The sequence below is a fragment of the Podarcis liolepis genome (assembly GCF_965112155.1).
Source record: "Podarcis liolepis genome assembly, chromosome: 9".
In the NCBI taxonomy this organism is placed as follows: domain Eukaryota; kingdom Metazoa; phylum Chordata; class Lepidosauria; order Squamata; family Lacertidae; genus Podarcis; species Podarcis liolepis.
Genome location: NC_139564.1, coordinates 10259504 through 10286201, shown reverse-complemented (window position 1 = coordinate 10286201; position 26698 = coordinate 10259504). Strand labels below are relative to the sequence as shown.

The 26698-nt window shown below is 45.4% G+C and overlaps 1 protein-coding gene across 1 annotated transcript in view; it reads right to left on the bottom strand.

The window, feature by feature from the left end:
- Positions 1 to 3172: 3172 nt before the first annotated feature.
- NAAA (N-acylethanolamine acid amidase) overlaps positions 3173 to 26698 on the bottom strand; it is a 36281-nt gene continuing 12755 nt past the window's right edge. Inside the window, exons 11-22 of the mRNA XM_083460418.1 lie at positions 23385 to 23439; positions 19846 to 20119; positions 18118 to 18282; positions 16760 to 16886; positions 15034 to 15124; positions 13410 to 13486; positions 11760 to 11932; positions 10271 to 10333; positions 9563 to 9629; positions 7613 to 7641; positions 6213 to 6294; positions 3173 to 4215 (exon numbers count right to left, since the gene is read on the bottom strand). Coding sequence (XP_083316544.1) covers positions 6219 to 6294; positions 7613 to 7641; positions 9563 to 9629; positions 10271 to 10333; positions 11760 to 11932; positions 13410 to 13486; positions 15034 to 15124; positions 16760 to 16886; positions 18118 to 18282; positions 19846 to 20119; positions 23385 to 23439 — 1197 coding nt within the window. The 3' untranslated portion in view covers positions 3173 to 4215; positions 6213 to 6218. The remainder of the gene's footprint in view (positions 4216 to 6212; positions 6295 to 7612; positions 7642 to 9562; positions 9630 to 10270; positions 10334 to 11759; positions 11933 to 13409; positions 13487 to 15033; positions 15125 to 16759; positions 16887 to 18117; positions 18283 to 19845; positions 20120 to 23384; positions 23440 to 26698) is intronic.

Sequence of the window (26698 nt, the reverse complement as noted above, 5' to 3'; positions counted from 1 at the left end):
CTAGCTAAGACATTATCCATTGCCACATCTTGTGGTACTTAAGACATGGGGGAAGAAATCCAATCAGTTTGCATTTAAAGGCAAACTTACTAAATTCTCACTTTCCAAAACAATACACAAATCAAAACACAGCCATCCCTCAAAATTGGTACAGTTTTGCAACTCACCTCTCTAGCCAATAAATGCGTACTAGGGAAAGCATGTGCAAAAATGCATGTAACAGTGAAAATAACACACAGTAATTCGTTATCTTTGGGGAAATCGCTTGCAAAAAGGTTTTGTTAGGCAAAACTGCATACAAAAAGCTGTTTATTGGGAGAAATTTTGCATTACAACGCTGACAAATTTTCATGGTCTGCAAATCTCTGCAGAAAAACGACATTTGGATTGGAAAAATAAATCTGCAGAACCAAACGGACAGCTGCATCCAACTGCAGTGGTAAAATTCCACACTAGAAATATACTTAGGATGAATACTTTGTTTTGCTTGTCTAGGATTTGCTTCCAGCCCATTTGTATGGACGCCTTCAATTTCTGCACTGTTTACCTCATTAGGCACTTGTTTAACACTAGTGAGTATAAACTGGGTCAATGAAAAGCTCCCTTAACCCTCTTGGGGTTTAAAGCAGAACGTGTTGGTAAGCAGGTAGCGACACTTTGGGTGAGATCTTGATCCTATTAAAGCCCATGGCAACATGTTTGTTGTTGACTTCAAAATACAATTTCACAGGCAAGGATTCTGGAGTGTGTGTGTATTTGTGGGGGGCGAGAAAGTATGTCCATGTCTGTTGCACTTTACCTTAGAAGCACAGAATTCACATCATTTTTAAAATATGAGAAATGAAGTTCTAAAAAAACAGTCGCCCAGTTAAGACAGCATGGGATGAGAGACAGCAAGCCTGGTCACTGTATCATCTGGTGAACTACAGGTAAATGTGTTGCAATGGGAACAAAATGGTTAGATAATCACTTCTCAATACTGAACACTTTTGCATTCTAGTGAATAAGAAAAACCAAGCAGAAGGGAGCAGATATTTTTGCCATCCAGCTAAAAAATGAAAAATGATTTGCCACGTTCTGACAGATCCAATGCAGTGGTACCTCAGGTTACATACGCTTTAGGTTACATACGCTTCAGGTTACAGACTCCGCTAACCCAGAAATAGTGCTTCAGGTTAAGAACTTTGCTTCAGGATGAGAACAGAAATTGCGCAGTGGTGGCGTGGCGGCAGTGGGAGGCCCCATTAGCTAAAGTGGTGCTTCAGGTTAAGTACAGTTTCAGGTTAAGAACAGACCTCCGGAACGAATTAAGTACTTAACCCGAGGTACCACTGTACTTGAAATGTGCACATATATACAAGCAAGAATAACTCGCAAGATGTATCCCTTAACCTCATGTTCCTGTTTCAAGCCAGCTTCCCACCCTTTCAAATAGCACTTAGATCACCAAGTGAGTTGTGGCTTCAAGTCCCAAGTTGGGTGAAAACTTCATGCATTGCAGGGGGCTGGACTAGACGACTATCATGGTCCCTTCCAACTCTACAATTTTATGATATCCACAGGGTGGCGCTGTGGTCTAAACCACTGAGCCTCTTGGGCTTGGCGATCAGAAGGTTGGCAGTTCGCATCCCCACGACGGGGTGAGCTCCCATTGCTCTGTCCCAGCTCCTGACAACCTAGCAGTTCGAAAGCACGCCAGTGCAAGTAGATAAATAGGTATCACTCGGGCGGGAAGGTAAACGGCATTTCCATGCACTCTGGTTTCCATCACGGTGTCCTGTTGCACCAGCAGCAGTTTAGTCCTGCTGGCCACATGTCTGTGGACAAACGCCAGCTCCCTCGGCCTGAAAGCAAGATGAGCTCCACAACCCCATAGTCGCCTTTGACTGGACTTAACCAGGGGTACTTTATCTTTTTACCTTACAAACATTCTTAATTTGCCGCATTGTGGAGAGGGACTGGGAACCACACAAAGAAACAACTTGTTCAAAAGCTACTACTTTGTAAGTGTGAGTATTTTGACAATATCCTCCTTTGCAGTTCCCAGAAATGGATGTGCTATACAGTATGATCATAAATAAGGCAGGGATTCCAAGTACAGTGGTACCTCAGGTTACAAACGCTTCAAGTTACAGACTCCGCTAACTCGGAAGTAGTACCTCAGGTTAAGAACTTTACTGCAGGATGAGAACAGAAATTGTGCGGCGGCAGCGGGAGGCCCCATCAGCTAAAGTGGTACCTCAGGTTAAGAACAGTTTCAGGTTAAGAACGGACCTCCAAAACGAATTAAGTTCTTAACCCGAGGTACCACTGTATTATACGCACACACAAAAATCACATATACCCGAGCCCTTGGTGTCACCCTAAGTCTAGCGAATGAGGGGAGATATGGAACCCTTGTACTCTACAGCTGGCCTACTGGGTGGGTCTCACCTTCATGTGAGAAGAAAGGTGTCAGGGAGCTGACATCGGAGCGAGAGGCGAAGGGGAGGCTCCCAGATGATGCTGGCGAAGGACCCAGCAGCAGGGGGAGAAACAGCTCAGTAGAGGGGGAAGCAAATCAACGCAACACCAGGGATAAAGGGGGGCAGATGGGGGAATCGGGGAGAGGGCTCCAGGACTCTTCACTGGAGATCAGTGAGGAGAGCACCGGTCCTCCGCTACCCACGCCTTCCCTGCGCAGAAGACTACCGCACAGTGAGAGGAGGAGGAGACTGGGTGTCAAACAACTTTTATGTTGGAAGAGGTTCAAGAAACGCCCACTGACGGATTCTGCCGGTGACTGAGGCAGCCACGATGAGAAAGGGCTGTGCAGTCAGAAAGGTTTAACAAGGCAAATTAGCCCAGAAAGGCACCAGTTTACGCACGAGTAACTCATACCCATTACAAAAGGCTCAAAAGCTCTTTCCATGCTGAGTAACCTCAACCATACCTGGCACGAAAAGAGCTTTTAAGCTCTCCACCGTGCTTGGATTTGACTTGTGCAATTTCAACCAGCTGCATGTGGTTGAAATTGCGCAAGTTAAATGCGTGTAAGATGCAATTATGCATTTGGCTTTTTATGCTGCAGTATCACAAGGCTGGCCCTGGCTCAGAAACCACAGAGTCTTTGATACAGGATGAGAAGTAGGTGAGATAAGAGGGAGGGTGGGGGGAAGAAAACCACCACCACTTTAAAAATCCATTTATTTCAGTTCTGTCCTCATAGATCAACAACAAAACATTGTATTTCTGGGGGGGAGGGGGACACAATAAAAATAATTCATCAATTCATCAACTTCAGCTTCTGCTTACCAATCATTTTGCAAGAGCAGAAAAAAGGCACTAGTAAGCTGAAATGTTTTTGGTCTTATTTTGGGTGTAAGTCCGGTGCGTTATTAATGGCTTTATACACTGGGAGGTGAGGGCTGCAGGGGTATCCTCAGTGAGTCTCCTTAGCCTACAAAAGGAGATGTGCAAAATGAGAATTTTCTTCTACAGCATCTTTCTAAAGTGTCCCATGCAAAGTGAAAAAAACAGAGTCTGGGGGGCAGTGAATCGTTTGGCTACTTAGGAGCCCCAGCAAATGCTCAGTTCTATCATTTTCTGAAGTTTCAGCAAGCTCTCTGCATTTTTGTGCCTTCACAATCTGCTGAAAATCATACGAAGACGGAACTCATAATGCTCCACTCTGTTGCAGTTCTGTTTCTGTATGGTCAGCGCTCCTCTGTATATGAGGGAGGAATGATTTCAGGTTCTATACAGTCAACTGCACCCAGTGAGTGACCCTTTAACTCACAAATATTTTACAGGACAACACAGGCTGTTATTACAGCAGACACGTTATCTTCACCAACTGGGAGTTTGCATTTGAGACAACATCAGCATCCCTTAAAGCAACCAAATCGTGCATCTATTAAAACCGTGGCTGAATAACATTGGGGGGGCACTCTATGATTCCATCAACCCCTTCTTCTGTGAGGTATGTGTTTGCCATGAATTGGTACCCCAGGGTTCCCAGGCACAGATACCCACATCCATTTCTTGGCAAGGTGCAGTTTACAGAAATGAAGGCATCGCGGTTTTCGCCACTCCTGCTAACTTCCAGACTGATAAAAAGTTTACACTGGTGTCTGTTCCTTGTAATGGGAATGGAATGATAGCTTTTCCTATTAGCGTGTTGATCTGATTTGTCCCGGGATAGCATCTACCACACCGATGCAGTGGGGGAAGCCCCTGCACAAAGACCAGAATAAAAAAAAGAAAGAAAACTAAAATCAGTGCCCTGCTACTGTTAGGCCACCATGCCCCTGTAACACATGGCAATTCTGTAATGAGCTGCAACTTTTGGTAGGTTGTCTCCCAGCCGTGGGATGTGATCCATGAGAGGCAATCAAGTACAACATTCCTTGTAATGCTAGAGAAGACATGCAAGCGAATGTTTGGTCCAGCCAGTTGAAACTTCCTGTTCCTCTTGGCTGCAACATCCTTCCTTCTGCATGTGATAGAAGGTGGGTGTGACCTAACCTGTCCAGGTAACAAAAGGTCAAGTCACACAGCACCCTTCCCTTCTTTTTGACTTCCTTCTTCGTTTGACCAGCTTTTAGTTAGGACTGCTCTGCTAGCTCTCAGCTAGCAGAAGCACTGGGATTATTCCCCCATATGGGGTAGATCCACATGTACATATTTGGTCCAGCGCCGAGGGCCTTCTGGCGGTTCCCTCACTGCAAGAAGCCAAGTTACAGGGAACCAGGCAGAGGGCCTTCTTGGTAGTGGCACCCGCCCTGTGGAACGCCCAACCACAAGATGTCAAAGAGAAAAACAACCACCAGACTTTTAGAAGACATCTGAAGGCAGCCCTGTTTAGGGAAGCTTTTAATGTTTAACAGACCACTGTATTTTAATCTTTGTAGGAAGCCGCCCAGAGTGGCTGGGGAAACCCAGCCAGATGGGCAGGGTATAATAATAATAATAATAATAATAATAATAATAATAATAATAATAATTACTAAGTCTGCCTTCAGGAATCCAACTGTGAACTGATGTGAAAACTTCTTTTATTGACTTTGAATAAGATTGTGGCGCCTTTATTCTTTTAAGAGGGATTCAAGGAAACTTACCAGGAGCATAAATTCAATCTGAGAGAGACTGAATAGTATAATAGTGAGAGGCTAACACGAGCCTGCAACCAGCTATCTGCTGTGCATGTAAAAAGGGGAATGTAACTCTGCTAAGTAAAGGAACTTGCTAGCACAAGTTAGGAAGGATATTAATTAACAATATATCCTCTCCTGCCACCCTGAACATTCCCCACACCAGCTTCACAAACTGGCTTGGTAGCAGATGTCTGATAGCAAACCAAAACTCCAGGACCACATTTGCCATGGTGGATATCCCAACATCAAACTGAGCAGCCACTTCTCTCTAGCAGGGCACATTGGACAGCCACAAAATTCCTGGGTTTTCCCCTGCAGATATAGCTTCCTGCATTGCTGAAGCTGATATCAAAGAAGGTCTGATCTCAAAGAGGGCGGCTCATTCAGAGGTTTTTAATTCAGCGTTCATCAACCCACAGTATCATGACGAGGTTCATGAGCCTGATGGATAAACAGGCAGTCAGACAAGAGTCTTCCCTTTCTTTCCTTTTCCAGTTGGGGCCGGTCGCTACTACTGGGGGCATAAAATAAGCTTGCGTTTCCGGGAAAATAAGAAAATGAGAGACTTTGAATACCAAGCTTTCTGGCAAGCACAAAGCAGTTAAATGCCAGGAATTGCAAGCAGGAATGTTGGAGAATTCCTCTAAAAACAGAAGCGGGAGCAGAGACTGCCACTGGCTGCTTATTTGCTCCAAGTCTGGAACTAAAATCCATCCAGCGAATATAATCAGAATTTTCTGGTGTCGTTGGCTTTCAGTGTGCAAATGATATGTAATTAAGTTACGTCCCACCTGCTTAATTTGCATTGTGTTTCCTTGGCACTGAAATGGATGGAGTGCAATAACATAATTAAGCAAATTATGTAGTTTTGCCACAGCGGACAGCAAGACAGATCCTGTGGGCTTTGGCAGAAGAACTGCTGCAAAATGTAAACAGTATTGCACGTGACGAATGCAAGGTGGAACAAAAACTGACACCTTCTTACACCCCTAATTGCAAGCCGGAAGTGCCGGGTATTTGGAAGGGTGTGCGAACTTCTATTCCAAATGACAATCTGCATTAAATATCAGAACTTACATGTTTTCACACCAAGTTCCTGATCCGTGTCATGTAATTGCCAGGGGTTGCAGCACTCATTACGGTGGTGTAAACTGTTCCCCTGGTAAAGAATAGGAAACGAATTGAGTCATGGTATATACCAGGGACGTCCAAATCCCAAGAGATCTACTCACAGAACAAAAAACTGGCAGTGATCTACCCCTTTTTTGGGGGGGGGTGTTTCAGGTCAAAATTGTTGAGCTTTCTTTAGGGAGGAAAGTCCCGTTTTGGGGGGTTCAGGTCAAAGATGCTCTTTTGCCACCGCAAAGGAGAGGGAGCCTGCGATTGACCCCAATCTACCAAAACCTCCCAGGAATCAACCAGTTGACCGCGATCGACCTGTTGGACATCCCTGGTATATACTGTCAAACAGCACCCCAATCTCTGAGCACTGTGAGATTCCAGGTGCTCCAATCGCTTACCCAGCGTTCGGTTTCCTTGGAATGAGGGACAGCAGAGGCTGTACAACTTACGATGGAGAGGCTCACAGGACAGTGGTACCTCGGGTTACATACACTTCAGGTTATAGACTCTTCAGGTTACAGACTCCGCTAACCCAAAAATAGTGCCTCAGGTTAAGAACTTTGCTTCAGGATGAGAACAGAAACCGTGAAGCGGCGGCACAGCAGCAGTAGCAGGAGGCCCCATTAGCTAAAGTGGTGCTTCAGGTTAAGAACAGTTTCAGGTTAAGAACAGACCTCCAGAATGAACTAAGTTCTTAACCCGAGGTACCACTGTATTAATGGCCCAAAAGGGTCCTACTTCTGCCATAGCCACAGTCTTGGATCCAGCAGAAATCAGGCATGGCTTTGCCTCTCCACTGCCCAGCCTGCAGCCTGCTTCTAGAGCACACATTCCACTCTGGCTTTTGTCCTTCGAACTACCAGCAAGGCGAGAGAGGGGCCCCCACCTATTTGCCCTCTGGCACAGAGCCATTTCCTTTGTTACCTTAATGACCCATACTTAAGGGACCCTAATGGCCCTTGCCTGGCTAATTCAGCAGCTGGATCCTTGCTGGATCCCAGGAATTAAAAGGGACTCCATCATACAACCTCATCTGGCTTGGTGCCCTTGAAACGCTGCTGGATTGCAGCTCCCGTCATCACACTGGCTGGGGGCTCATGGGAGTTGTAGTCCAGCAACATCTGGAGGGCACCATGTCAGCTAGTCCTGCCACAGAGATAGTGATAGGCCAGCCTCCAGGTGTTGCTGAACTACAACTCCCATAATGCCTAGCCATTAGCCATGCTTGCAAGAGCTGATGGGATTTGCAGTCCAACAACATTTGGTGGGGACAGAGGTTCCCCCTCCGAGGCCTAAAGGAAGGCGGGCAGGGTGGAATCCAAACCTATTATAGAAAAAATGCAAACAAAACTTACTCATTTAAGACTGGATAGACTGACAATACCTGGAAAAAACCAAAAGGAAATGAAAGGAGTCCATTTATTTATGTATTTAAAAGCATTTCTAAACAGCTGAAGCTTTTAAAACTCTGAAGGGGGTTACGTTCCGAGGCACCACAGGCACCAGTGAAATCCCGTATATTTGAAAGACAATTGAAAAAGCCTGCAGGCACCCTGCCCCATCCTGCCTCTTTTTTAAAGCTTTTGAGTCACTTCTGGGTTCAGTGTGTTGTGCTTATACACGGTAGCTCATAAATGAAGGGTTTCCCTATAACAACAGGGTGTAATCTTGTGGGCCATGGAAAGCCTGGGCAAAAAGAAAGGCCTTTACAAGTGATATGGAAGGGGGGGGGCATGTCTTCTTCACCTTCTTCTTCGCTAAAATATATCCATTTATTTCCAATTGTCAATGTCAAAAGGGACTAAAATCTATAAAATTCATAGAAAATCAACGTGCCAATTTGCTCAATTTCTCTAGGACTCCATGACACCTCCCCTGTCCTCCATAATCCCTCAAGCAAGGTGTCAAGAGTCCTGTCAAATCACTCTGCCAAGCCTTTCCTCCGGGCAAGGCCAGGTGGCAGACTATGCATACATGGACCATTGTCTTCTCATCACCGGTACTCAGGATGTGCTTATCTGAGCATATCTCCAGCTCTGCATATTCCCCCCTCCCTCCTCCATATGTTAATCCTGTGTGACCCAACCTCTTCTTAATGTATTCATGATGTAACTGGGATGTATTTTGCACTGTATTCTGGGACATGGAGGGAAGTTTCAAAAGTTCATGTCACCCCTTTCTCGCTGTTCAATCTCGTCTTGAACCTGTTGCGCAATAAACTTGGATCTTCTGCAGCTTGCTCCTGTCTCCGGCTGAGCTCATTTTCTTCCGCAGGGACCCGCGGACTTAGTCCGACGAGCTGGGTGGCAGAGTAGCCCCGCACCCTGATTTTACCGTAACAGATGGCGCCCAACGTGGGGCTCGAACCCACGACCCTGAGATTAAGAGTCTCATGCTCTACCGACATTTTACCGTAACAACAAGACACACAAAGCAACTGATGGATGGTAGTTTATGTATGCCAAAAGGAAGGGCCTTCCTGAGTACAGGGGCAATGGCACCTGTATGTGTCAGGGACCGTGCTGAGGAGGCGTGCGCTGAAGAGGAATGGTGGGAGTCTCCCCCTCCCCCTGCTCTGGATTTTGAATTTTCCTAGGAGCAGAGGACAGTGTAGATTTGGAACAGTGGTTTGCAGAGGGGCATAGTTCAGAAGGCAGAAGCTGGGAAATACTGAGGGGAACAGCTAGGAGAAGAAACACTGGAAGAGAGAGGGTTAACGGATTCACTGTCTCTGGGCAGCATTCACACACACACACACACACACACACACACACACACGTCTCCAAAGTCATTGAGAGCTCAGAAAGTGTCAGCACAGAAAGCACAGAGGGTACAGATTACAAGACGTAGGAGTGGTGTAGACTAATAGGGATGGAGGGGGTGTTAGCCTTAATTGGGAGCACCGCCATTCTGGGAGATGTGTTCTTTGTTCTCTTGCTGCGATTATTAAAGTTTCTAACTGGTAAGAAGACTCCTTTTCCTTTGTTCTGCTTATCTACTGCCATGGGGGAGAAAGCTGGTTCCCTGAAGCCTGACATTTGCAAAGGCACCCCAAGAGGTAATCGCTCAACCCCTTAACTGAAATTAGGCATTAAAGAAGCACTGCGTTGCAGCCAATACAATATGCTGTGGTGTGTGATTGTTTGTGTGTGTGTGTGTGTGTGTGTTACCCCCAAAAGGTTCTCGTTTGCAAATGTGGCAAACCATGAAAAATCCCAAGAGAGAACTATCCAAGCGTAAAGACCTCAAAAAAGTGAGTTTTGTTTTGTTTATAAAATGAGCAGGATGTAAAACGGAAGACTTACTTTGTAGAGAGACTCAAGATTAATATTCTTCTGTCCGGTGGCATTCAGTGCTTTCATGGCTTGGGTTCTGCAGAGTAAAAATAAAACCATTTCATACCGGAGGTAAGAGGTGTTGGAGTGTTTTGCAATTCTCCTTGTCCATGCAAAAATAAAATAATAAAAGAACAGCAGTCTTGCTCTGTGTGATCCGTTTCGATTGACGCAGCCTGACAACCCTAAGGTAAAGGGATCCCTGACCATTAGGTCCAGTCATGACCGTCTCTTGGGTTGCAGAGCTCATCTCGCTTTATTGGCCGAGGGAGTTGGCATACAGCTTCCGGGTCATGTGGCCAGCATGACTAAGCCGCCTCTGGCGAACCAGAGCAGTGCACGGAAACGCCGTTTACCTTCCCGCCAGAGCGGTACCTATTTATCTACTTGCACTTTGACATGCTTTTCAACTGCTAGGTTGGCAGGAGCAGGGACTGAGCAACGGGAGCTCACCCCGTCACGGGGATTCGAACCGCCGACCTTCTGATCGGCAAGTCCTAGGCTCTGTGGTTTAACCCACAGCGCCACCCGCGTCCCTCTGACAACCCTACCTATGCACAAAAGGGAGATATTCCAACTGTGGAAGTATAACAAAGTATGCATATACAGTTCCTTTTCTTCTTTCTTTAAAATAAGATAATCTTGACACAATTTACCTCCCAGCAAAACATACAGTACCTTCGATGATCTAGAGGAGGAGGGGTTGTCCAGTGATCGTAGTTTGTCTCTACCCGGTACCACCTACATAAAATGAACATTAAAACTTTATCACTGTATCCTTTTGCCATATGGGTATAAGGTACTTAATTTTTTTTTAAAGGGGGGATTAGTTCCCTCAAAACTTTTCAGACCTACTGTCTGTAAGGTCTAGAACATTCATTGTTCAAGCCACTAAAATTAAGGAACAAGATCCAGGGAGGTCCATTAATTTCAGCGGGTGTTCTCTGAGCAAAACTTAAGTTGATTACCACAATACGTGAAGGTGCTTTTTGTATTTTGTTACCCAGAATACCTGTGTTGTTTCTGCTGTATTCATGATGAGAGCTGTGGTTACTGTAAGTAAAACATTTTAACTTACTAAAGGTTGTAGTCTATTCACTCCGAGAGGGATAGAGGAGGGGGAAGAATTGTAAATGCTTAATACTGGGACATTGTACACAGAATCTGGCGACCATCCAGGTCATCTTCTGATCTTTGCGTAACAGCAAAAGGTCAAATTTTTGCTTTTGCGAGAGGTCACAGAGCCTTACCAGTAGGGGATCAATGATCTTACTACGTGCCTCTTCATAAAAGGGACATCTAAAGAACAAGTGTTCTGGGCTTCCTATCTCTCCCAATGAACAGGTGCAAAGTCTCTGAGCATAGGGGACTTTTCTAAAGGCTCCATCCAGGACCGGCGAGGGAAGAGCCGAGCTTCTGGTGAGTGTAAAGGCCCTTCTTGCATTTCTAGATACGAGAAAGAAGAGATATGCTGCCGGTGCGGCTATATATCTCTCGATTTCTCCAATTTTATAGTAGGGGCACCTTGCGCAGTCCTGTTGTCTCTCGGTGTCTAATATTCTTTGCCTGACCGTAGCTTTTGCCTGGCCCAAGCCCAGACTTAGAAGGGCTTGAGGGGCAAAACCCAGTTTCCAGAGGGTGTTCAGGACTGCAGTCTGCCAGCCTGACTGGAATTGGTCGCAGAGGATCAATGGGGCTATCCCGCGGGGGAGCAGATTCAATGTCAGCCATTTGTAGATTGATGTTAGGCTGATGCTAGCCTCACCTCTCATTATCATATGATTTTGTTTTTGTGTTTGTTTGTTTTATCCTGGTCTGTGACCTTAATAAAGTTCAGTCATACTGGGACATTTAAAGGTGTAACAATCTATATTCCCCGTGCTTTGCAAATACTGTATAGATTTGTGTTTTAAACTCTGCTGGGGGCTATTTCGACTAAAGAGTGAATCAGGCCCCATACACTTTTTGAATTCAGGCAGTCAGCCGTTTTTTCTCTGTGATTCCCCACACATGGGGGGAGCACTTCACAATTACTGGTGCTCCCCAGTTATTTATTTCCCAACACTCTGCCCCACTCATAAGACACCAAGGGGCAATTATACCCCTCCATCTACAATTTCATAACTTGTTTCCTACAAAACCCAGGGTTACAAAATTTCACGCTTACCCTCCAGTCAGAGGATCCAAGGGCCAAATATCGACTGGACCGCTTCTCCTTCTCGTAATCACTGCCCCCTCCCCAGGCTTTGTGCCCCCAATGATGAAGTAAACGTTTGCTATAATCGGTGTCTTGGACAGCATGAGAGCAGCGGCCTCAAAGGTCTCAGCTTCGCTCAAAACCTGTAGCAAAGCAGAAACAAGAGTGGGCATTTTGGACTGGGAGGTCCACACCCTGAGAGGTATAGCTGTCAACCTTCCCTTTTTTCGTGGGAAATTCCCTTATTCCAGCACCGTTTTCCACTGCTTCCCGCTGCTATCCCTGATTGTTAGATATCTCGTTGACTGTCCCCGGGACAGGTGAGGTTGCTGATCCCTTATTTTCGAGGCTGCTGATCCCTTATTTTCAAATCTGAAAGTTGACAGCTATGCTGAGAGGCTTCCTGTTCTTTTAAGAGATGCGTAGAAGCAAGCTTCTCACCAGACAAAGCTTTTCCCATTGTGTTGCTATAGAGTTGGGAGAAGTCACAGAAGCCCCATTTTGGGGCTGGAGCTGGCAAACTGGCAAACATTTATCACACTGCATTACCTACAAGGCTCCAGAAGTAACCGAGTTGCTGCTTATCAGAATCCTGAAAACCCGAATTCCCATTTTAAGGAAGCAACCTTCTAGTCCTCATATTTCATAGAATCATAGAAGAGACCTCTGTGCAATGCAGGAATCTCAACTAAAGCATCCTTGACAGGTGGGGATCCAATATCTGCTTAAAAGCCTCCAAGGAAGGAAAGTTTGCAGAGCTAAGCTGAAAAGCACCAAGGGAAGAGCGCCTGAAACAGCTGGCAAGCAAAACAAGCCTCAGAATGATGTTTGTTTTTAACTGGCACATTTAGCAACCTGAAACAGGTTTCAACAGAGGATGCAAAGATTGTTGTTTAAGATCTGTGCTGATGAAAAGTGACTTCAAAGCTGAATGGTCATGGCACCTGAAAGAAATTTACTTTTGCTGCAGTGGTTTGAGTTCTATCAAGAAAACCAAGTGTTGTTGGTACTTGAAACGCATGTTTTTAAGGACCCCACCCTATTCTTGCAACTGTGGTTTCTTTTAAACTGTCTTAAATGTTGCATTTTAAAGTGTTGCAAACTCCCCTAGGACCTCAGGGTGAAGGACAGGTAATAAATAAAGATGCCTTAAGTCCCTGTCAAGGAAAAAGATTGGGTATAAATAAATAAATATTATTATTTATTATGATTTAATCTTAATAATAATAATAATAATAGATTTGGAGGGCACTATGCTGGCTTCTCCTGCTCTAGGAAAAACCCCAAAACAAAACAATCTGCCACAGGAAGCACAGAAAATCTCTTAATGAATAAGAGAAATAAACTAAATGCACATTTCTCCCATTTGTAATAGCCTCCCTCCACTAAAAAAAACACCGTTGTAAATTCTTAGATGTACTGGGCAGGGACCATTCTTTTTCTGCGCTACACAAATTATAACATTTCTGAACCTTCACCACCCCTCGAACTATTTTACAAAGCAACGTTATCTGTTCAATCGTAAAAAGAGAGAGGAAAGATTAATTAACACTTGGATTTTCAGCAACTTGGTGGTTAGTGAGCAACAAATCTGAAAAGAGCGAAACTTTGGCTACTTACAGTCCTGGCCAGCCAGCTGGCCGGAGAATTTCGATTCAGGAAAGTGGCAATTGCAGTCTCCCACCATGCGCTACGATCTATAAGAGCGTGTAAGGGGAAGAGAAACGCCTCGTGAGAATCAGCCGTCACAAACATAGGCCGTTTCCTCCTATTGCTTCAGTGCTTAAGAGCTCCCATCCCAAATGGCCAGAATGAATATAAAGAGCATTTCCTCAAAGCAAAATAAAATCACAGAACAGACCATAGACAGAGTGGCAGTGCTTACCTGACCTCTCTCCACCTGCGTTATGGGGGCATATTGATAGGGAGGAGGAGTAAGGGAGTGGCAAGGTCAGCGTAGTGCAAACTGGCCAGCAGAGCCCAACTGGTGCTCAAGTCACTGGTCACTGCGCAAGTTGCGGGCCTTGCCCCTCCTCCTCCTGGTACATCACAGCAAAGATGGTGACAGGAGGTCAGGTAAGCACTGTTATCCTGCCCGCTGTGGGAGGACCAGGCCTATTATTTTTGTTATTGCAATGTACTATATACATTACCCAAGTACAGTCGTACCTCGGAAGTCGAACGGAATCCGTCCTGGAAGTCTGTTTGACTTCCGAAACATTTGACTTCTGATTGGCTGCAGGAAGCTCCAATCAGAAACTGTAGAAGCCCCATTGGACGTTCAGATGCAAAAAAAAAAAAAAAAAAAAAAATCAAAAACCAGAACACTCGCTGGTTCAGGAGTCAGATCATTCGACTACCAAGGCATTCGGGAGCCGAGGAACGACTGTATACTGTATAATGCATTGCCCATATTGTTCAGAATGCAACAGAACTGCCCATTTTTTGTCTGCAAGCCTTGATCTTCATTCCTGGGGGTGGGAGCTATCTATCAGGGCCTTCTTAGCGGTGGCTCCCCATTTATGGAACTCCCAGGCAAAGTCTCGTCTTTCCCCACAGTTACTATTTCCAAAAAAGAAAGCTAAAGAGGTTCCTATCTGTCCAGGTGTTTTGGCTTATGAAGTGTAAAAGGGTGAAGGTAAAGGGACCCCTGGCAATTAAGTCCTGTTGCGGCGCTCATCTCGCTTTACAGGCTGAGGGAGCCGGCGTTTGTCCACTTCTGCAGACAGTTTTTCTGGGTCATGTGGCCAGCATGACTAAGCCGCTTCTGGCAAAACCAGAACAGCGCACGGTTACACCATTTACCTTCCTGCTGGAGCGGTACCTATTTATCTACTTGCACTGTGTACTTTCAAACTGCTAGGTTGGCAGGAGCTGGGACCGAACAATGGGAGCTCATCCCATCGCGGGGATTCAAACCGCTGACCTTTCGATCGGCAAGCCCAAGCGGAGCAGTGGTTTAACCCACAGCGCCACCCGCACTGTGTATGAAGTGTACTATTTTCCAAATGTGGCCGTACCGATATGTATCACGGATGTTGCGCTATGTTTTATTGTAATTTTCTGGTTTTAATTATGGTTTTCTCTCTTTAACATTCTTTTAAATCTTTTTTTAAAAAAAAAAAAAAATCTACATTATGCTCCAGAATGGAAGCAGGGAGGGAATCAAAGTAGAGCTGACATTTTTCTGTAGGATGTGGCAGAAATGTGATTCTTCTGTTCAGGAAGAATGAAATCTGCTTACCTCTTGCGTCTCCAGAAAATGTAAACTTATATGGACTTTGTCCTGTCCATATACCAACGTAACCGAAAAATGTAGTGCCTCTGAATTTTACCTAAAAATAAAAAGGACACAGAATGGACTGTAGTTAACCATAACTGCTTTTAATGCAAAGCACACCCCAAAACATGATCAGGTATGTAAGTAATTTAACTTCAAGAAAACAGAGACCTTTATTTGAATGTAAACTGAGGCTCTAATACTTAAAATGCTTTAGCTCAGGATTTAGGAAGAAAAGGTTAAAATTCAATCTCTCTCATTTACTAATGCAAAAAAACAATGAGGGGAAAGCTCCAAAAACATTATTATCTCTCTAGAGGTCGCTTGCACTATTTGACTTTGCTAAAACCTTGATCGTTGGGCCACAGTGTTTGTGGCTTATGGGAATTGCAGCTCAACTATACCTGGGCTGCAAACATGCTGCACATTTAGAACACACCCCAAGAGCCCTTTGAACTGCAGTTTACCCCCTCACACAGCTACAATTCCCAGCACCCTTAGCAAACTACAGTTCCCAGAATGCTTTTGGGGATGTCATGCACTTTAAATGTGCCAAGCATATGCAGAAGTGGAAGGTGCCCCCATTTCTGCCCTAGGCAGTCTGGTGTCTAAATCTCACACCTCACCTCCCCCTGTGGAAAATATGACTGACACTATTGCAGAATCCTGGGTAATAGAGAATCTAAAAATGATGGATGATGGACTCAAGGGCATCCTGATCAAATTTGCAGATGACACCAAACTGGGAGGGGTGGCTAACACCCCAGAGGACAGGATCACACTTCAAAACGACCTTGACAGATTAGAGAACTGGGCCAAAACAAACAAGATGAATTTTAACAGGGAGAAATGTAAAGTATTGCACTTGGGCAAAAAAAATGAGAGGCACAAATACAAGATGGGTGACACCTGGCTTGAGAGCAGTACATGTGAAAAGGATCTAGGAGTCTTGGTTGACCACAAACTTGACATGAGCCAACAGTGTGACGCGGCAGCTAAAAAAGCCAATGCAATTCTGGGCTGCATCAATAGGAGTATAGCATCTAGATCAAGGGAAGTAATAGTGCCACTGTATTCTGCTCTGGTCAGACCTCACCTGGAGTACTGTGTCCAGTTCTAGGCACCACAATTCAAGAAGGACACTGACAAACTGGAACGTGTCCAGAGGAGGGCAACCAAAATGGTCAAAGGCCTGGAAACGATGCCTTATGAGGAACGGCTAAGGGAGCTGGGCATGTTTAGCCTGGAGAAGAGGAGGTTAAGGGGTGATATGATAGCCATGTTCAAATATATAAAAGGATGTCACATAGAGGAGGGAGAAAGGTTGTTTTCTGCTGCTCCAGAGAAGCGGACGCGGAGCAATGGATCCAAACTACAAGAAAGAAGATTCCACCTAAACATTAGGAAGAACTTCCTGACAGTAAGAGCTGTTTGACAGTGGAATTTGCTGCCAAGGAGTGTGGTGGAGTCTCCTACTTTGGAGGTCTTTAAGCAGAGGCTTGACAACCATATGTCAGGAGTGCTCTGATGGTGTTTCCTGCTTGGCAGGGGGTTGGACTCCATGGCCCTTGTGGTCACTTCCAACTCTATGATTCTATGATTCTATGATTCTAAAAAGCAACCTGGCAAAAATGCATGCTCCCTGTGCTTCTCGCAGTGATACTTAACTGCTGCCAAGAGCTTTCTATACCTGCCCATTCTTTAAAAAGTCGACATTTATGGCTGTCTTCTGAAAAATGTCGAGAAAGGGTGCATCCAGATTCCGGCCATGATAAATGCTCCCGTTAGTGTCCTGAGCGATGATACTGGTGCAGTATCTGTGGGATAAGAAAACAAGAGTGAAGAGATTAGATTGGAAAATTTTCAGACAGGATTGATGGAAGTCAAAAAATTGAATAAGATGTCAAAGTATGTTTAATTACTTGTGAAAATGATATGCTAAAAAACTAATAAAAAATTATATGAAAAAAACAAGACAGTGGCGTAGAAAAAGAGGACACTTACAAACACTCACAAAAAGAATATGTTTTCCCTGACACTTTGTCTAGAAAACAAGCACGACGGAGGGCAAACAATGATGAGAGACTGAACCAAGGAGGGGTTCCCAAGAGGGGGAAGCTCAATTTCACACACTGATTTGGTGTGGCCAGCCAATTCTTTGGCTACGGACTTCTAGGAAGATTGCTCCCTCTAATAGAGAACTCAAATGGTGAGTGCCAACAGAAATGGGGCCCAAAAACAGAGGGTTGTATTAGCATTGTCATTAAAACTTGAAGGTTTGTCAAAGTACAATATTTACCTACCTACCTACCTACCTACCTATGTGCACACAAGTAGCTGGGAGTGTTTAATTCTGCCCAAATATTTTTAGCAACCAAAAAATATTGAGACCTTCAAATGGATAGTGCAATTTTATGAGCTTGGACCCGCCACGCCAAAAAAAAACCAGGTGAAGTCATGCCAAAGCCACATTTTGGTCCGCCATCTTGATTCAAAATGGCCCCTGGCATCCAAACATCAACAAAGACTGCCGCCTCCACTTTGGGAACCCTCATGCAGAGACTGGTGCCAATATCTTGAGAAGCAGCTGAAGTGATGCTAAAGAAACAGAGAGTCATACTAATGTGATGTTTTCGTTTGCCATATTGATTCAAAATGGCGGCCAGCATCCAATCATTGATGCAAAAGAGCACTCCTATGCATTTGAGGTGTTGGTATTTTAATGCTGGTATTTTATTCTGCTCTGATATGATACCCTTTTATGTACTGTGCATTAATATATTTCTTTTAAAAAAATCTTATTTCCTCACTTGAAAGGCGCTCTGAGAACAGTGGCTGAACAGAGCTTGTAAAGATTTAAATTTAAATTAAAAAGAAATCTGAGCAAGTGTGTTTTTAAGTTTGCACAGACAGGGGAAACCCCACTTCTCCCCACACAACAGATGATTGTACTAATGTTTTCATTCATCTTTCATTGACAGATAAAACAAACAAACAAAGATTCCTTTCACCAGCGGGCTCTTCTTCACCAATATCAAGAACACTTACGTGGTAATTTCGTAGGCCAAGTTAAGGAGCAAGCCATCCCCAACGTTCAGCCCCAGGGCTTGGCAGAGTCCCCGGATCTCGCCTGCAAACGGCTGAGGGGCAAAGGATTCTATTTCTTCCGCCAGAGGCCGGATAATCGCATGAACCCACTTGGGAACCACTTTGCTGCAATGCAAGACAGGAAAGCAGTACATCAAGTATCTAGAGGGATGCCGCATGGGAGATGGAACAAGATTGTTTTCTCCTACTCTGGGTGGTAGAACCCAACGGGGGCCACCTGGCTGCGGAATACAGTCATGCCTCGGGTTACAGATGGTTCAGGTTGCGCGTTTTCGGGTTACAGACACGCCGAAACCCGGAAGCTACTTTCGGGTATCAGCGCTTGCAGAAGCGCCGAATCGCAACCCATGCATGTGCAGACGCGGCGCTGTGGGTTGCGAACGTGATCTGTGTGGGAGGCATGTTTGCAACCCGAGAATCCACTGGGCCCCACTCTCTTGGGGCCCCCCAAAAAAATTAAAGGGAAAAAAACCTGGATGTACACTTCCAAAATACAGTGGTACCTCGGGTTACATACGCTTCAGGTTACAGAGGCGTCAGGTTACAGACTCCGCTAACCCAGAAATACTACCTCGGGTTAAGAACTTTGCTTCAGGGTGAGAACAGAAATCGTGCACCGGCAGCGCGGGGGCAGCAGTGGGAGGCCCCATTAGCTAAAGTGGTGCTTCAGGTTAAGAACAGTTTCAGGTTAAGAACGGACCTCCGGAACGAATTAAGTACTTAACCCGAGGTATCACTGTATAAGATAAAAAACAAATAAAATAAAACCTACATACAGCAATAGTGTTTTGTGTTGGGTAGGCTCCTGTGATGTAAGCAATGGGCCCCGCCTGCTAGCCTGCTCCCTAAAATATCACAGGTTTGCTCATTTCTATATATAGGGTGCCTACATTCTGCATGTGCAAATGGCTTTAGATACCTATTTGGTCCATAAATTACCATATAGTATTTATTCAACACAAAAAACAGCAACAATTTGTTGTTGACAAAGGACTGCTGGACTTAGAAAGGGCCCCATTGCCTTCAGTAGTTTTAGGGCAGGGGTGTCCAAAGTCTGTTTCGGGGGCCTAATCCGGCAGTTTATTTCCTGGGGGTAAGATCCTAAAAAAAAACCTTAACAACTTCAACCCTAAAAAATAGCTCAACAATTTCAATCCTTCACTTCATCAAATCTGGCCCTCTTTGAAAAAACTTTGGACACCACTGGCTTAGGAACTCGTCAAACCTAAATCTGACGAAGACGGGGCTCTAGTCCAGGGGTCAGCAAACTTTTTAAGCAGGGGACCGGTCCACTGTCCCTCAGACCTTGTGGGGGACCGGACCATATTTTGAAAAAAAATAATGAATGAATTCCTATGCCCCACAAATAACGCAGAGATGCATTTTAAATAAAAGCACACATTCTGCTTATGTAAAAACACGCTGATTCCTGGACCCATCGCAGGCCGGATTTAGAAGGCGATTGGGCCGGATCCGGCCCCCAGGCCTTAGTTTGCTTACCCATGGTCTAGGATTGAGTGGAGTCCAATAGTGGTGCAACAGTCAAGCCCAGAGCTGGATCCGGCCACCCTCTTTCAGAAGTTCATATGAACCAGGATTACAAGGAAGGCAAAAGCAGCGGAGAGACTGACGCCCCCGACCAAAATCCCCCTCCCGGTTTGCACTCACTCGATGAGCTGCACGACAGCCTCTCGGAGGAGCGCCGGGTCGAAGTGGAGCCGCAGGACCGGCAGCCAGCGCTCCTCGGGCGGGCTGTCCAAGCTGACATTGCAAAGCAAGGGCGCGGGCACCTCGGGCCTCGCCGACCCCTGGGGGGCAGCAGCCCCACCGCACAGCAGCAGGAGCGGGAGGGCGAAGGGGAGCCGCGCAAACCCGCCCCGCGGGCGCAGCCCTCGCTCCATCGATGCGCGCGAACAAAAGCGGCTCTTCGAAGAAGCCCGGGCTGCGCGTGGGAGGCGAGTTTAAGATTAGGGGAGGCGACCGGGGGCGGAGCCCGAGGAGAGAAAGGGCTCTAACCGCAACCAGGGACGCCGCTTTGCAATGTTCATTGCATAAGGGGATATATAAACTCGTTTTCTGATCTCGGGGTGTGGCGAGAAAGCACGGCTTGGCTAATAGCCGGTACATTTTTGGCCTGTTTTTTATTTGGACAAAGTAATAATCAGAAATAAATAAGAAAAATGTGCGCCCCACCACCAGACCATTCCGTTGTAACTTATCCAACCTCCCAAAACTTCAACACCTGTTGCCACGGTTTGACCCCTTTCCGTTTTAGCAGTAGGGATTCCACAAACACCTTCCATAGCTCCTCAAAATCATTTCTCCTGCGTATTCCTTAATGGCACGTGTTAATTTATCATCATTAATAGCTATATCCCACACCTCTTTAGAGTCGGCACATTTTAAACCGCTTTGGGTTTTTTGCACTCCCACCCGCTTTAACAGCTGCGGGGTGGGCAGGCAGTACTTCAACAGGTGAAGCTTTCCACTACATGGTTGGCGGCTCAAAGGCAGGAGTACCTTGCATTGAAAAGCAGGAAAGCGGAGGAGTGCAAGGTTTATCTGTTATCTGTTACTATTCAACATAGGACCCAACTCTTCGCCCCCTCCCATAAAATATTTGATGGGGCTGCCCCACCCCCAGTGGATGGGCATTGCCATTCAAATTGTGTGTGTGCACCACGTCATGTGATCGATTATGTGGGGTGGGGCTTGCCTCCTCAATATTTTCTTCAAGTTGGCCCCCCATCTATTCAGTTAGGGAGTTAAAGTGGCAATACTGGCACATGGGGAAAATTCCAACATTGGGGCAATATCTGAAAATGGCAGATATTTTTGTGGCATTTCTATGATTTTATGCATTGTGATTGCCGTTATTTTTATTGATTGCAGTATAGTAATACTTCATTGTAATTTTTAAGTGTAAACTGTTTATTGCTATTTAATTTTACTGTTTACTATTATATTCTAATGGATTATTGAATATTGCTTTATTTAAGTCGTTTATTTTAAAGTTATTATGACTTTTTTTTTATTGGGTCGGATTGTTATTAGTTGCGTCAACTTTGCTGCCTATTTTGTTGTTTCTCCAGCTTGCATAGTAATATAGAAAGGCAGAATACAAATTAAAAGTGAAATGAAAATAAAATAATAATAATAATAAAATGCATCTTGTTTTGTGTGGCTCTTCTGCTGAACTTAAGCCAGGAGTCAGCAAACTTTTTCATCAGGGGGCCGGTCCACTGTCCCTCAGACCTTGTGGGGGGGTCAGACTATATTTTGAAAAATATAAATACCCTGCAAGCCAGTCCCACAGCTGCCTCCGGATCTGGAGGAGGAACGCACTCTGCACGCGCTCAGGAGCACGTCTTGGCGGCACCCGCTCACCGGCGTTGTTGACAAGCAGCAGCCGTAGTTTGCCGACCCGACTCAAGCTGTTCTGGTTCATTGGGAATCATTTTACCTTTCACCATCCTTTCAACACCTTTATCTGTTCTTGTAATTGCATACGCTCTATGGTTGTGGCAAACTCACCTCTGACCTTCTGGTGAAGGGAAAGAAATCTTATACAGTAAATAAAACTAAAATAAATAATAATATAATAATTTATTATTTATACCCCGCCCATCTGGCTGGGCTTCCCCAGCCACTCTGGGCGGCTTCCAACAAAATATTGAAGGAAGGTGAGGACAGGTGACCTCACCTAGGCCTGAAGTCACCCCCCACCAAAGCAGGCTCAAAGCTTCTCAAAAGCTTTTCAAAATCATTTTCTCAGCAGCTAAGCATCAGAAACATTCCGCTTGCTGTAACTAAAAAGATTGCAACAAGGTAGAGAACAGAGCCCATTGTCTTCTCAGGCCTTTCTCAGAACCACATTGCAACTTGCTTTCTCTCCGGGAACCATGCCAAGGCACAAGAATGAAACAACAGGAACACTCTGAAAACCCCCTCACCCCCTTTCCTGCCAAGAGTCCACAATAGTCCCAAGACAGCTTTCTGTACATGCTCAGGAACCTCAACATGGGGCAGGACTCCTGAGGGAGGAGAAAGGAGGAGGGAACTGGAAAGGGGTATATATGCTTGTGCACATGACTGTGAACTTCGTGCATGCTTTTTGTGACTTATCACACTTGCTCCTTCTACCAGTTCATGGATGGTAGAAATAAAACCTTTTTCTCCGAAACTATTCCCTGAGTGTCTGTTGACTTCCACTTCCCTTTCCCAGGCGCAATATTTTTCCCACCCGAGGGCAAAGCCTCATAAGGCTACAATATTAAAATACATCAGACATTAAAAGCTTCCCTAAACAGGGCTGCCTTCAGATGTCTTCTAAAAGTCTGGTAGCTGTTTGAAATCTGGTGGGAGGGCGTTCCACAGGGCAGGTGCCACTACCAAGAAAGGCCCTCTGCCTGGTTCCCTGTAGCTTCACTTCTCACAGTGAGGGAACCGCCATAAGGCCCTCAGCGCTGGACCTCAGTGTCCGGGCAGAACGATGGGGGTGGAGATGCTCCTTCAGGTATACTGGGCCGGGGCCGTTTAGGGCTTTAAAGGTCAGCACCAACACTTTAAATCGTGCTTGGAAACGTACCGGGAGCCAATGTAGATCTTTCAAGACCGCTGGTCTCGACGGCTGCTCCCAGTCACCAGTCTAGCTGCTGCATTCTGGATTAGTTGTACAGTGGTGCCCCGCAAGACGAATGCCTTGCAAGACGGAAAACCCGCTAGACGAAAGGGTTTTCCGTTTTTGAGCTGCTTCGCAAGACGATTTTCCCTATGGGCTTGCTGCGAGTGTTCCGATTTTTCCCCGCTTTCCCCCCCTTTTTCTAAGCTGCTAAGCCTTTTAGCCACTAATCCGCTAAGCCTTTAATAGCTGCTAAGCCTTTAATAGCCGCTAATCCGCTAATAGGGTTGCTTCGCAAGACGAAAAAACCCCTAGACGAAGAGACTCGCGGAACGGATTAATTTCGTCTTGCGAGGCACCACTGTAGTTTCCGGGTCACCTTCAAAGGTAGCCCTACGTAGAGTGCATTGTAGTAGTCCAAGCGGGAGATAACTAGAGCATGGACCACTCTGGCGAGACAGTCCGCGGGCAGATAGGGTCTCAGCCTGCGTACCAGATAGAGCTGGTTAACAGCTGCCCTGGACACAGAACTGACCTGCGCCTCCATGGACAGCTGCGAGTCCAAAATGACCCCCAGGCTGCATACCTGGTCCTTCAGGGCCACAGTTGTTCCCTTCTGCACCTTCTAACAGATCTAAGGCCTGAAATGTGCATACAGTGGCTTCAAGTTACAAGAAAGGAGATTCCGACGAAACATCAGGAATAACTTTCTGGCAGCAAGAGTTGTTCCAGTTGTGGAACCTTGGGAGGTGGTGGGCTCCCCTTCCTTGGTGGCATCTAATCAGAGGTTGGGTGGCCATCTGTCATGGATGCTTTAGCTGAGATTCCTGCATCGCAGAGGGTTGGACTAAATCCTTGGGTCCCTTCCAGCTCTAAGATTCTGATTCTATATGCAAACCAGAGTAAGCTGGAAGAGTTCCCCCAACAGCCTAATGTTCCCATATCAAGCCAATACTATTTAGGTGACTAAGGGGACTCTCCCCTGATCACAGAAGCCAACTTGCTTTTCAAGAGCTGCTGCAACACAAGTGTAAAAGGGGCCTTTTGTCAAGAAGAAGAAGGAGTTTGGATTTGATATCCCGCTTTATCACTACCTGAAGGAGTCTCAAAGCGACTAACATTCTCCTTTCCCTTCCTCCCCCACAACAAACGCTCTGTGAGGTGAGTGAGGCTGAGAGACTTCAGAGAAGTGTGACTGGCCCAAGGTCACCCAGCAGCTGCATGTGGAGGAGCGGGGAAGCGAACCCGGTTCACCAGATTACGAGTCCACCGCTCTTAACCACTACACCACACTGGCTCTTCAGAGAACCTCCTTGAATTGATGCTCCCAAAAATGAAGAAGAGGCTGTACTAGCCTTTCGTACCACTGGACTATGTGCCTCTGGCTCAAATTCACAGGTATCTTTTTGCTGCAGTATGGGAAGTAGAAGATATAACACAGGGGGGAAATCAACCAACCACCGCTGCTTTATAAATCAATTTATTTACAGTTCTATAATCAAAGATCAACAGCAGAACAATCATTTTATTTCAAGAGCGACGATAAAAAACAACCCATTAACTTTTCAGTCCTGTCTGAAGGCTTAAGATTTCAAACATTAAAATATTTAAACTTCATCTTCTGATTACCAGAACCAGGGCATTACTATATGCAGTGCTAGCACCTAATAGGCAGAGCACCTTCAACAGGCGCCCTTGGCCTACGAAGATTTTGTGTGCGCAAAATAAGAATTATTTTGTGCAGTCTCTAACTTTCTCAAGTGCCGTGTGCAAAGTAGCAGGGTTTTGGGGGGCAGTGGGCCTTTTGGCTATGTAGGGAGCCCAGCGAATGCTCAAGCCCAGGCACCCCCAACCTTCGGCCTTCCAGATGTTTTGGACTACAGTTCCCATCATCCCTGACCACTGGTCCTGTTAGCTAGGGATCATGGGAGTTGTAGGCCAAAACATCTGGAGGGGCGCAGATTGGGGGTGCCTGCTCAAGCCCACCATTCTCTGGAATTGGCCACAGCTGCGCATACTCTGCCACAATTTGATGCGCTTCCATCCTGCTGTTCTTCTGTGGAAATCAAGGCATCGTCAGTTGGGTTACCAGGCACTCTGCCATCCCAGGCATGGACCAGACTCAGACATGCTTAATTTCCTCAAGGTTCCTGCATCATCTGCCTTCAAAGCATCATCTATTGGAAATCATATTCAGATGATTATGCTTCACCCTTAGTTGCATTCCTGCATAGGTGGGATTATTTCAAGTTCTAGGCAGTCACCCACATTTAGTGAATTTCCACTGTGGTCTGTTGTTCTTTGTAAAAGAACAGGATGGTAAATTTCCCCATTAATGTACTGAACTGCTTGTCCAGGGAGCATAAATCTCGATGTGGGTTCTAGGGGAAGCCCATTTTTCCAAATCCCTCCATGATCTGCATGGAGACACAAAAAAAAGGGAAACTAAAATTAGTGTATGTTGACATGCACCTTTAACAAACTGCAATAATAATAATAATAATAATAATAATAATAATAATAATTTATTACTTATACCCTACCCATCTTGACTGGGTTGCATAAGCCATTCTAGGCAGCTTCAAACATAATAAAAATACAGCAAAATGTCAAACAGTGAAAAATTCCCGATAGGGGGCAATTCTCGAAACCAGCATAATCAAGTATTCCAAAAGGACTGAGGTAAATTTATATGACATCTAAAAGATTATTGTAAGCAATTAACATCACTAGCAGGGTTATCTGAAGACTTGTAAAGAGAAGTTTTCTACCTTTCTATATTTAAATTTTGAGCTATTTTGTAATGAGTGTAATTAGAACTGGAAAACATACAAAATGCAATGATAAAATAGTTAATTTTGAAAGCCCTGAGGTGGGAGGGGAGGAAGTTGATAGGCTCTAAAGAGCCAGGGAGGTAAAGTGGATAATGATGGTGGGAATGTATATTGTTAAATGGAAAGTAAATAAAAACTATATATAAATATAAAAAAGATAGAGGGCAATTCTGTAATAAGATGCACCTAGTTGTGGCTGCAAGTTAGATGTCAGGAACTGCAAGTAGGAACGTCAGAGAATTCCGAGGAAAACAGAAACGGGAGCAGAAATTGCTGGTGTTCGCTTACTCGTCCCACAAGGAGAACATAAATCAATCCAGCAAATGCAATTGGTGTTCCTTGTTGCATTCAGACCACAAATGATATGAAGTTGATCATGGAAAACCTGCATTGGTTTTCCTTCGCATTTAAATTTATGGAGTGGGATAACATAATAGTGGGTGGCGCTGTGGGTTAAACCAGAGCCTAGGACTTGCCGATCAGAAGGTCGGCGGTTCGAATCCCCGCAATGGGGTGAACTCCCATTGCTCGGTCCCTGCTCCTGCCAACCTAGCAGTTTGAAAGCAGGTCAAAGTGCAAGTAGATAAATAGGTACCACTCCGGCGGGAAGGTAAATGCCGTTTCCGTGCGCTGCTCTGGTTCGCCAGAAGCGGCTTAGTCATGCTGGCCACATAACCCGGAAGCTGTATGCTGGCTCCCTCGGCCAGTAAAGAGAGATGAACGCCGCAACCCCAGAGTCGGTCACGACTGAACCTAATGGTCAGGGGTCCCTTTACCTTTATAACATAATGCCAACGTGAGTTATGTAATTAATAACGCAGACTATGTAAAACTACACGACATATGTCATTTCACCACAAGTGGACAGCAAGACAAATATCACGGGTTTTGGCAGAAGGCGATTTGCAGCAGAATGAAACAGTACTGCACGTTCGGAATACACGTTCAGATAATGAATGATGCCTCCTTACATCCCTAATGACAAGCCAGAGCTAATGGGTATTTGGATGGCAATCCCAATGGCAATTTGCATAAAATATGGTTACTTACTCATTTTCATTCCAAG